Source organism: Sapajus apella, unplaced genomic scaffold (assembly GCF_009761245.1).
Source record: "Sapajus apella isolate SASKATOON/1434 unplaced genomic scaffold, GSC_monkey_1.0 scaffold1, whole genome shotgun sequence".
Lineage (NCBI taxonomy): Eukaryota > Metazoa > Chordata > Mammalia > Primates > Cebidae > Sapajus > Sapajus apella.
The window spans coordinates 65,130,148-65,142,299 of record NW_022436941.1 but is presented as its reverse complement, the minus strand read 5'-3'; the positions used below and the strand labels follow the sequence as shown (position 1 = coordinate 65,142,299).

Genomic DNA, 12,152 nt, shown 5'->3' with positions numbered 1-12,152 from the left:
GGCCTTTTTTTTTTTTTTTTGATGGAATTTTGCTCTTGTTGCCCAGGCTGGAGTGCAATGGCCTGATCTCAGCTCACCACAACCTCCACCTCTGAGGTTTCACAATTCTCCTGTCTCAGCCTCCCAAGTAGATGGGATTACAGGTGTGTGCCACCATGCTTGGCTAATTTTTTTCTTTTTTTTTTTGAGATGGAGTCTTGCCCTGTTGCCCAGGTTGGAGTGTAATGGCGTGACCTCAGCTCACTGTAACCTCTGCCTCCCAGGTTCAAGCAATTCTCCAGCCTCAGCCTCCCAAGTAGCTGGGATTACAGGCACCCACCACCATTTTCTGCTAATTTTTATATTCTTAGTTGAGATGGAGTTTCATCATGTTGTCTGGTCTTGAACTCTCGACCTTGTGATCTGCCCACCTAGGCCTCCCAAAGTACTGGGATTAGAGGTGGGAACCACCACACCTGTCCCTAATTTTGTATTTTTAATAGAGATGGGGTTTCACCATATGGGCCAGGCTGGTCTGAAACTCGTGACTTCAGGTGATGCCCCAGCTTCCCAAAGAGCTGGGATTAGAGGCGTGAGCCACCACTGATCCAAAATCTTCATTGAGATTTTGCAGAAGTGGTGGCTCTGGGAATGGTATTTTTAAAAAATTGTCCAGGTGATTACTATGGACAGACAAGGTTGAAATCCCACAATGTAGATGTCAATATGTAAGACATCAAACACTGTTTGAGAAAGAAAGAAATTTTTTTGACATGTAGTTATTATCAGGTTTTTTTTTTTTTAAACACTCCAACGCCAGTTTATTTTCAAAAAGGGCTCCGTGTTATCCTACAGTTCGCCTTCTTTTTCCTTTGTATAATTGTACAACCTTTGAAAGTTACATAAGTCGTAATGATCTAATACTAATAATAGCCATTCAGAAAACACTTTCCCTCCCTCCCAACAACCATCCAGGGGGAAATAAAAGTCCTGAAAAGAGGCCAGTTCAACATGGCCTCTACCCTGGTAGAAACAAAAAGTGAAAAGAGAAAAAAACAGAAATAAACTAAGAGGTGTTGCCAGTGTCTCTCAGGAGTGGAGCCCTGGCTGTCGCCTGGGGTCATGAAATGCAGAGCCTGCGGCATGCAGTACAGCAGCTGGGAGACCTTGCAGCTTCCTCACCCCAGCACATCCACATCCCAACTTAGGTGTCATGGAAATCCTTCAGCAGGGTTCTCCTCCGCTGCTCCGCTATATGCATCTGGTTCTCCAAGTCCCCTCTGTCATAGCACACTCCACTTTCCATGAGAGGTTTTCAATCTCAGCCTCCAGCTGAGCCTGCTGGTATTCAAACAGCTTCTTCCTGGGTCCAGACTGCATGTAATATGTATATGGGTAGGTGTATTGCAGGGTGTATCGACACTTGGCCAAGAGCTTGGCAGCATTCTGTAGGTATTGCCAGTCGATCCATGTTCCCAGATTGTTCAGGACACTCTCCTGAATCTTCTCGTGAATCCGCTGGTATGTCTGTGCCTCTAGCTGCAAGCTTTTGTTGTGGTTTTCCCATCTCTCAAAGTAGTATAAGTACTTCTTGAGGGCTTCCCTTGCCTGGGCTTGTTGGCTCTGGTTCACAATGTCAGGATTCTCCTTGTAATGACTGCATTCATAGTATTCACTGCCATGAGTCTTCCAATCTCCTAGACACAGCCAGCAGAAGTCGTGTTTACATTTGGAGCATTGCATATGATTGCAGCCTCCATTCTTCTCAATGCAGATGTTGCACTTGGGACAGTCTTTAGTGTGAGCACTAATGTAGTTGGCTGTTTCAGAGTCATCTGCACACTTTGTGAGCCATTTCTGGATAGTGGCGCAGTCTGTGGGTGCATGATACATCTGATGACACTTGAAACAGAAGACTTCATTGCACCGATTGCACTGTACTTGGCGAGCTCTAGGCTCCTGTACCGGAATAACCAGGGGGCAGTCCGCACCAGGGCACAGCTGGAGCTGGTAATGGCTCTCCACATAGTCCCTGAAGAGGTAGCGCCTGTATTCCTCTCTCAATTCTTCATTGGGAAGCAATGGAAACACAAAGTCCTCTGGTGTACGGAGCAGACAGTCCTGAGCCATACAAGAGACTCCCATGCCCACGCCATCCTTGACAAGAACTGAGCAGTGCTGTTCCCAGCAACTTCGGCAACACTGGTGCTGACAGGCCAGAGAGAGTAGGTTTTCCTTTCGCACAAACTGCATACACACTGCACAGTGGTGAGGGGGATGGGATGTGGAAACTTGTTTTGATGGATTAGGCTGAACTCGAGCCTCAATGAGCAGTTGAGCAGAATTGGACTTGTATCTGTCCAATATCTCTGAAACTTGCCAGTGGAAATTAACTAATATAAGTTTAGGAACTGAATGAGATACCTTTAGAACAGAGGCTAAGCTGGTCATGTGCTCATTGAGGGCACCCTCAGATTCCTTGTAGGTCAAGCAAGTGAACTGGTACTCCTCGGGATCAAAGGCATCAGCCCCCTGGTGTTCCCAGGGGGGTTGACCCCAAAGGCCACTCCCACGTAATAGTCCTCTATGTCCCCAGGGACTTCGTCCTCTTCTTCCTCTTCCTCACAATTTGGGTCATAGTCCTCTTCATTGCTATCAGACCCTTGGCTATTCATGTCCACAGACATCTTAGGATCCAGCCAACTTGCAGATGAGGAAAGCAGTTGCTTTTTCCCCCTCCCCCAAAAACTACCGCTTTCTCAAATGCATTAGTATTTTTGTCTTCTGTAATTCTTGGGAGATCTTTCGGGCATATGGCACCCAAACAGTCTATGTAATATAATTTCCACCGGGAGCTGCGGCCCCGTGGCCGCTGAGCCCAGGCGAGCCAGATCGGATTGGGGCACGGCGGCTGCAGAGGTGGCGGGCCGACTCTGCTCAAGCCCGTGCTGCTTCCTCCCTATTATCAGGTTTTTAAATTTTAAGTATAATGAATTTTAAGTATAATGAAATAAGGAAAAATTTGTATATTTCTGTTAGGTGACATCAACAGTGAGTAAAAGAAAATTATAGCTTAAAAAAAAGGTTTCTATCTCAAAATAAAGTTTTTTTAAAATGACTTTCATTCAATGATTATTTATTGAGAATCTATGACATGCAAAGCCTTGTGCTAGAACTGTGGGTTTTTTTTTTTTTTTTAATGACTAGGAAATGGCTCTTACTCTCAAAGTTGTTACAGTCTAGTTAAGAGATGCAAAGAATTAGAACAGGCAGAAAGAAATGCCAAAGTGGAAGAAACAAAATGTATGGGCACACTGAGGAGATGAACACTGGCGTGGAAGGTGGGAATGGGGAGGCTTCATGGAGAAACCAGGATTTGAATGCAGCTTTGAAGAATGAGCAGTATTTCGGCAGGTGGAGAAGTTGGGGTGAGGGACAGAGTCCCAGTCTGGTGAACAGTAGGAGCCACTGTCGATACTTTTGAGAAGTATCCGTCCAATCTCTCCAGCTCTCTGTCTGTCTCTCTCTATAGACAGTGTGTATGTAAATTACATACATACATATATAAAATACATGTTACATATATGTATATATAAAATAAAATCTTGTGACCCCCCCCAACTCACCACGACAAAGAGAAAGTTAGGCTTAGGACCTGAGTCACACAAAAACTGCTTTCCGGCCAGGAGCGGTGGCTTGCTCCTGTAATACCAGCACTTTGGGAGGCCGAGGTGGGAGGATCACCTGAGGTCGGGAGTTCGAGACCAGCCTAGCCAACATGGTAAAACCCCATCTCTACTAAAAATGCAAAAAAAAATTAGCTAGGCATGATGGCGGGCACCTGTCATCCCAGCTACTTGGGAGGATGAGGCTTGAACCTGGGAGGCAGAGGTTGCAGTGAGCTGAGATCATGCCACTGCACTCCAGCCGGGATGACAGAGTAAGACTGTCTCAAAACAACAACAACAACAACAACAAAACAACTGCTTTCCTTTTGTTCCCAAACAAATAGCTGTAATTTCACATGCTTACTTTGTCTTATGCAAACTGTAGATCTGAGCACAAAACAAATGTATAATTGCCTTTCCCTGGCTCCTTTTTTTTTTCCCCCCATGGAAAATGTAGATTCACTGGGTGCTTAAAAAAAAGCCTCACCAGAGGCCAGGCATGGTGGCTCATGTCTGTAATCCCAGCACTTTGGGAGGCCAAGGCGGGTGGATGACCTGAGGTCAGGAGTTTGAGACCAGCCTGACCAACATGGAAAAACCCCATCTCTACTAAAAATACAAAATTAGCTGGTCATGGTGGTGCATGCCTGAAATCCCAACTGCTCTCCTGAGGCAGGAGAATCACTTGAATCCAGGAGGCGGAGTTTGCAGCAAGCCGAGATCACACCACTGCACTCCAGCCTGGGTAGCAAGAGCAAAAGTCCATGACACACACAAAAGAAGCCTCACACGAATGTGACTGCTTGCCTCATTGCCTATCCTCTGCCACTATTTCCCCTTTCCTCTTTCCCTTCCTGCTCACTAATTTCCTTTTAAATATTACAGTCCTCAAAACCCTCTTTTGAGGGTTTCCTCTTCGTTTCAAATCCTTTGCCCATTTTTCTATTGGGTTATTTTTATTCTATTTATTGTTTTTCAAGACAAAGTGCAGGACACAAATCCTGTTACTTGTGTTTTTTCTTTCTGGGTGTGTCCTCAACCTTGGTGAAATAAACCCCTAAATCAATTATTTACCTCAGTCACTTTTTGGTTTATTCATATACGTATGGGTTGTACATATATACATATGTACAGGTATATACACATCACATAGGAATAAACTAAGCAATTGTTTGGGCATATATTTACATATATATTTGAAATATTTATGGAGTACCTATCTAATGTCTCTAAGGATACTGCGTCTATTTATTCACATATTCGCATATATGTTTGTGTGTTAGGGGAGTGTGGGGTATGTTTACTTGTTTACTCTCTCTTTTTTTTTTTTTTTTTTCCTTTTTGAGACAGAATCTCACTCTGTCACCCAGGCTGGAGTACAGTGGTGCCATTACAGCTCACTGCGGCCTCAACCCCTTCAAGCTCGGGTGATCCTCCCACCTCAGCCTCCCAAGTTGCTGGTACTACAGGCATGCACCACTACATCTAGCTAATTTTGCTATTTTTTTTCTTTAGAAATGGGGTTTTGCCATGTTGCCCAGCCTGCACCCAAACTCCTGGGCTCCAGCAGTTGTCTCCTCCCACCTCAGCCTCCCAAAGTGCTGAAATTACAGGCATGAGCTGCATCCAGCCATGTTTACTCTCTAATGTGTGTTGTTTTTATTCAAAAACTGCAGTGCTCCTTTGCCTGAAACCTTTTGCAGACTCTCCATCGCCTACCAGATTACATGCAAGCAAGCTTTTTGCCTATTGCACCAAGCCTGTGTGGTCAGGGCTCTGTTTGCCTCTATCTCCAGCCTTCTCTTGAAGGCTCTACAGCGGCAGAATTAAGGAAAGAGTACTCCTCCTGAGAACTTTCTTCCAAACTGGAGTCCTTTCAGCAATTATTTTCAAGATTAATATGTCAACATGACTACTGTTACAGGGATAATGAGAAGACCCGGGGAAGCAGCGTGAAAGCAAGACTGACCACGCAGAGAGGGAGCCACAGAGCAATGCCTGCTTTACGGACTTCCTCCCCCACTACCCAGAGACAGAGCCCACCCCCTCCCTGACCAAATTCCCCATGTTTGGACTTGGCTTTGACGCTGCTGCAGTCACACTGAGAACTTTAAAAACTGCTCCTAGGTCCTTGAACAAGCCCAGCTGTGTCACATCTCTGTGAGTTTACACATTTTCATCCCTCAAGCTTAAATGCCCTTACCTACCATGGTCTGCTAGGCAAACTCTAATCATCTTTCAAAATTCAGCTCATGCAACATTGTTTCTTTCCATCTGGAGGCCATAATTCCCCACCCAGTGATTTAGAAACAAGAACGCCACAAAATAACACAAGCAAACCACATATATCATAAACACGATTAGCGCTCTGGAAGAGAAAACCAAATAATTGTGTATAAATATGTGAAGAATTTAGAAACTCTCTAAAAGGGAGTTTTCTAATTTCAAAAAGAAAAAAAAGGAGAAAGTGTGTTGGATATTCTCGAGGACAGAATATGGAAAAAAACCTGCAATTTAATAAACAGAAAACAATTAAGTAATTGTATTTGCCATGTTTACAACAAGACCATGTGAAGAAAAGGGTCTAGTAAACCCAGGAAACACAGAGTTAGGCTGGGGATGGGGGTAGATAGGTACATATCATTAATTTCTACGCTATTTATTAGCCTAGCATATGAATCAATTATAACTTATTTTCTATTGGTAGAAATGAAGACGGTTTTCAATAGTTAGCCATAATAAACAATGCTCAATGAGCATTTCATTCATGTCTCCTTGTGCTCATGAGCTCATATTTTCTTTCTTGAGACGGAGTTTCACTCTTGTCACCCAGACTGGAATGCAAGGGTGCAATCTTGGCTCACTGCAACCTCTACCTTCCAGGTTCAAGTGATTGTCCTATTTCAGGCTCCCAAGTAGCTGGGATTACAGGCACCCACCACCATACCGGGCTAATTTTTGTATTTTTAGCAGAGACAGGGTTTTACCATGTTGGCCAGGTTGATCTCAAACTCCTGACCTCAGGTGATCTGTCCACCTTGGCCTCCTAAACTGCTGGGATTAAAAGCATGAGCCACCACGCCCAGCCTCATATTTTCTTTTTTTCTCTCTTACTTAAGATCAAGACAGGGTCTTGCTCTGTCTCACAGGCTGAAGCACAGTGATGTGATCATGACTCACTGCAGCCTTAACCTCCTGGGTTCAAGTGATTCTCCCACCTGGGCCTCCCAAAGTGCTCAGATTACAAGTGTGATACATTTATTTATTTGCAATAGTGAGAGCCATATAATAGAATATACTTCCCCAGTTTCCCTGGCCAGAAAGCTCACCTCCCAATTTAAATTTCAATCATAGCTTCTGTGTTAATGTTTGTCATTAACACATATGTGTTCTGTTTTCCCCTTGGTCCTGATTTTCTATCCCTATTTTTCTTTCTTACTCTTATGTCCCAGATGTCTGTCTCCAGACCTGATCACTCTTCAGAGATTCGGAGTCACTTACTAACTGCCTTCTCAACTTCTCAATTAGATGTCTATAAGAATCTCAAATTCAAAATGTCTAAAACTTCACCTAATCCCCCACCTAAAAACAAATGAACAAACAAAACCCAGCTCTCTCCTTCCTCTGCTTTTCCTAACCCCAAAGAATGTTAATACCATCCATCCAATAGCCCAAGTCAGAATTCTTAGTCATCCTTAATCCTTCTCTTTTTCTCACCCTCCGTGTCTGTCAGGATTTGCTAGGTTATGCTGCAGTAACAAACAGCCCTAACTCTCAATGGTTTAACACAACAGAAGTTTATTTCTCATCCTAACTACTGAGTTAGAGCATGGGCTCTGCTCCACTTTGTCAAACCAACTCTAGGATACAGGATGATGGAGCAGCCACAATCTGCAACATTTTTGGTTACCACAAGAAACAGAAAAGAGTTCCAAAGGGTTTCATCTTGGCAATTTGATGCTTAGCCCAGAAGTGACATATATTACTTTTGCTAGAGCTGTTAATAACTGGCTCTTCCACCCAACCACAGGAGATCAGAAAGTATAACACTATCAGGTGCCCAAGAGAAAAATTAATAAGCAGCCTTAATGACTACTACACTCAGGATGGACTCCCCAGAAGCAGACCCTAAGATGAAGATTCTTGTGAAAGCTATTTACTAGGAAGTATTTCCAGGAAAAAAAACAATAAGGGGTCAGGGAAGAGAGACAGGGAAGGAAGGAAGCCAAGCGAGTGTTCAATAGCAAATGAAGTCCCATAGAGGGTAAGTTAGGCTCCATGCCATAGAAGAATTCTGGAGACAGTCATACCTCAGAGCAGTCTGAACTGGTGCAAGGAAGCTGGAGACTTTATACTTCTGTACCTGGAGTCATTCGTAGGACCCTTGCCAAGGAGACGTAAACCCCAGGCATTTCTGGCTTTCCTTGCTGATAGTGGCTGTTGGAAGTGAAAACATGGCATGAAATTGGTAAAGGGATCTGAAAGCATAAAAATGGAGCACTGATACACTTCTGTTACACAAACCCCCAATGCAATAAATCACAGTATCCTATTAGCTGTATCACCTATATGTTTCCTAAATCATCCATTTTTCTCTCTTCTCTAGTCGTTCCTCCCTCAAGTACCCCTCGAGCCCATCATCCTTGGTCTTCTACCCTACTGCAACCAGGATGCTGTACTGCACTCTTGATCTCTCTAATCTGCTCTTCACACTGTAATCAGACTGTTCTTTCTGATTCAAGTGGCTTTTCCCTGGTGATATCTCAAATTCATCATGCCTGCTTTCTATTCAGGATACAATTCCCATAATGTAGATGAGAAAACTGAGGCACAGAGAAGTTAAGTAACTTGCCAATAGTCATTCAGTTAACAACTGGCAGAGCCAGAATATGAACCTAGTATCCATTAGCCCCAAAGCCTTTCCTATTGCATTTCACTGTTTCTGGATTGTGATTAATTTGCCCACTTTGTCCTGATTACTACCAGTTCTGTAAGCTTCACATGCAATTGGTTTAAAGCCAAATTTATCATCTTACTTACCTCCCTCACCAAATGCCCCTGCTCCTGAGGTTCCAACGTCAAAATGGCCCTGCCATCCTTTGCCGTTACCCTTGACTCTTCCTTCTTCTTTCTCTATTGTTTCAAGTTATTCCCACAGTTATTGTACTTCTGACTCCTAATGCCCACTGCTGCAGGTAGGGGTGGCTTTATATGCCCTAAGCTATGGTACACAGTGCCCAGCAAGTACCCATATGTGGGAGGTCCTGGAGCTGGGCCCAAAGAGGGCTCATTAGCAGTGGATAGCATTCCAACAATACTCTGTGCCAAGAAATGAGATCAGAATCCAGGGAATGAAGCCAAAGTTGGCTAGTCAGTTGCCAAGCTGGAAGTTTTTGGACATGGTTATAAGCAAAGGGAAAGAAGCCAGTAGAGAGGGAGAGACCGACTGATGATGAAACTGAAAGAAGCAGTAACAGATGGGGCGGGGTCCTGGGGGAGGAGGCGATCAAAGGCATCACTGTGTGTCTCCTTGGGAGAGGGCTGGTTCTGATGATTGGGGTCTTGGGGAGAGGAGTTACATGCCTGGCATACAGTAGGAGCTCAAAATAGTACTGAAAGGTCTTAATGAAAATATCTGTCCTCTATTCCTGGAGGCAACTGTTTTGAACCAATTTAGCTAAAAAACAAAACAAAACAAAAAAAAACAATCCGGCTGGGTGTGGTAGCTTCTGCCTGTAATCCCAGCAGTTTGAGAGGCTGAGGTGGGTGGATCACCAACATGGAGAAACCCCATCTCTACTAAAAATACAAAAAACTTAGCTGGACATGGTGGTGCATGCCTATAATCCCAGCTACTCGGGAGGCTGAGGCAGGAGAATAGCTTGAATCCAGGAGGCAGAGGTTGCAGTGAGCTGAGATCGTACCTTTGTACTCCAGTCTGGGCAACAAGAGTGAAACTCCATCTCAAAAAAAAACAAACAAAAAAAAAAAAAAACCCAAAAACAAAACACCCTAACACTTACTTTCATATTTCTAAATAGAATACTTATATTATTTCTTGATTTATCAACATGGAACCACTAATTTCTATTAGGTGGATGGGCAGCTTTGTCTGTTGTATTACTACCCGCTACTTCTCCTCCTCTTTTCTCATAGTTTAAAAAAATCCTGGATAAATCAGTAGTCCATGCGATATGTAAATATGTAATGTCAATGTAACTATGGTTTGGTGGTGATCCTTTTCATTCTATATTTTACCTTGTATATTTTTTTCTGGAATTAACAATTTAAGACATTATGTATTTCATGAACCTATCTTTAATGTTTTCTGAAGTAGTCCATCTGCTCTGTCAAATTTTGAGTATATTTTTCCCCCACCATGCTGAAGAATGTTAGGCAGTCAATTGTTTCCATGTTTTCCTGGAGGCCTCCCTCCCACAGCGCCTCTTCCACTGCTGCAGCCTAAACAGGTGCTGCAAAGCCCCAGTGCACACGCTGTCACCCGGAGAGCTCCTTCTCTATCAAACGGTTTCTCTTCTGTTGGGGCTCCTTTCTCTGGATCCAGTGAATTACTTTCCTTGGTTTGGTCCACCCGCATACTTGATTCATGGTTTGGCTGGGTAAGTTTCAAGGCATTACTCCACTATCTCCCACTATTCAGTGGTGCTGGGAAGTCTTATGGCACTCTGCTTCTTGTTATTTTGTTATTTTAGAGGTGAGAGTGTTTTCTTAGAAAACAATGGTAGTCTCAGTTGACAGTGTTCAAATTGACTGCATTATAGACCAGCGGAGCTGGGAGGGACCCTCCGTGTCCCCTAGTTTTATATCCCTGTAAAACAAAGAAGGTACCTGACATCCAAAGAGTTGACACGCCCTTTCTAAAGTTGTGGTTAGGAAGGGACAGAGCCAGGACTCTAGGTTCCATCCTCTGGCCATAATTCCAAAACTTTCTCCAATGTTACGTATATAGGCTAAAATGCTCACAGCACTTGTGTTTTTGTTTTCTTTTGTTTTACTTTTTATTATGGCAAATTTCAAACATATACAGATATAGAATAGTTTAATGAATTCCCATGTTCTCATCACACAGGTTCAAAAATGAATACATGGCCCATCTTATAACACTTAAACTCCTGCAGACAAGCTCTGCCCCGCCCTGTTGTTCTGAATAAAATCCATCATCATATCCCACTGTTAAAAGGCCTGTTGTTTAAGAAAAAATAACCGGCCAGGCGCGGTGGCTCACGCCTGTAATCCCAGCACTTTGGGAGGCTGAGGCGGGTAGATCACGAGGTCAAGAGATCGAGACCATCCTGGTCAACATGGTGAAACCCCGTCCCTATTAAAAATACAAAAAATCAGCTGGGCATGGTGGCGCGTGCCTGTAATCCCAGCTACTCAGGAGGCTGAGGCAGGAGAATTGCCTGAACCCAGGAGGCGGAGGTTGCGGTGAGCCGAGATCGCGCCATTGCACTCCAGCCTGGGTAACAAGAGCGAAACTCCGTCTCAAAAAAAAAAAAAAAAAAAAAAGAAAAAAGAACCATAATACATGACTGGTTGCTCTGCAGGTTTTATAATTGCCTTTTTATTTCTGATGTCCTAAAATATTCAGTGTTAGACACTTAGAAGGCCCTTTTAATATGAAGACTCTTCATCCTGGGAAATTTTCTTGTATTTGTCCTTGAAAATATCTGTCTTCCTTTTTTTCTTTTCTTTCTCTATAATTCCTGATCTTCTGGATTGATCCTCTACATCCATCTCCTTTCTGTTCTTCTTCTTCTTCTTTTTTTTTTTTCTTGATACGGAGTCTCGCTCTGTCAACCAAGCCGAGTGCAGTGGCATGATCTGGGCTCACTGCAACCTCCACCTCCCAGATTCAAGTGATTCTCCTGCCTCACTCAGCCTCTTGAGTAGCTAGGATTACATATGTGTGCAACCATGCCTGGCTAATTTTTGTATTTTAGTACAGACGAGTTTTACCATGTTGGCCAGGCTGGTCTTGAACTCCCGCCCTCAAGTGATCCGCCCACTTTGGCCTCCCAAAGTGCTGGGATTACAGGTGTGAGCCACTGTGCCCAGGCCTATTCTTTTTTTTTTTTGTTTTAAATCTCTCTTTTTTCCTATTTAGTGGAAGATAAATGGCATCTCAGCTCTTCAACTAAAATGTTCAATTTCAGCTTCCCTAATTTTAAATTTCCAAGTTATCTCTCTTGGATTTTATTTATTTATTTTTGAGACTGAGTCTCACTTTGTTGCCCTGGCTGGAGTGCAGTGGTGCAATCTTTGCTCACTGCAACCTCCGACTCCCAAGTTCAAGTGATTCTCCTGCCTCAGCATCCTGAGTAGCTGGGACTACAGGCACGTGCCACCATGTCCTGCTAATTTTTGTAATATTAGTAGAGATGGGGTTTCACCATATTGGCCAGGCCGTGTCAAACTCCTGACGTTGTGATCTGCCTGGCTCGGCCTTCCAAAGTGCTGGGATTATAGGTGTGAGCATATCCT

At 43.7% G+C, this 12,152-nt stretch overlaps 1 protein-coding gene across 1 annotated transcript; it reads right to left on the bottom strand.

Moving 5' to 3' along the window:
* Positions 1-849: 849 nt before the first annotated feature.
* Positions 850-2,673, bottom strand: LOC116551803 (E3 ubiquitin-protein ligase ARIH2-like). Its single transcript, XM_032278271.1, is given in 3 exon segments — positions 850-1,272; positions 1,275-2,529; positions 2,532-2,673. Coding segments are annotated over 3 exon segments (1,479 nt in total). The 5' UTR covers positions 2,667-2,673; the 3' UTR covers positions 850-1,183.
* Positions 2,674-12,152: the final 9,479 nt, after the last annotated feature.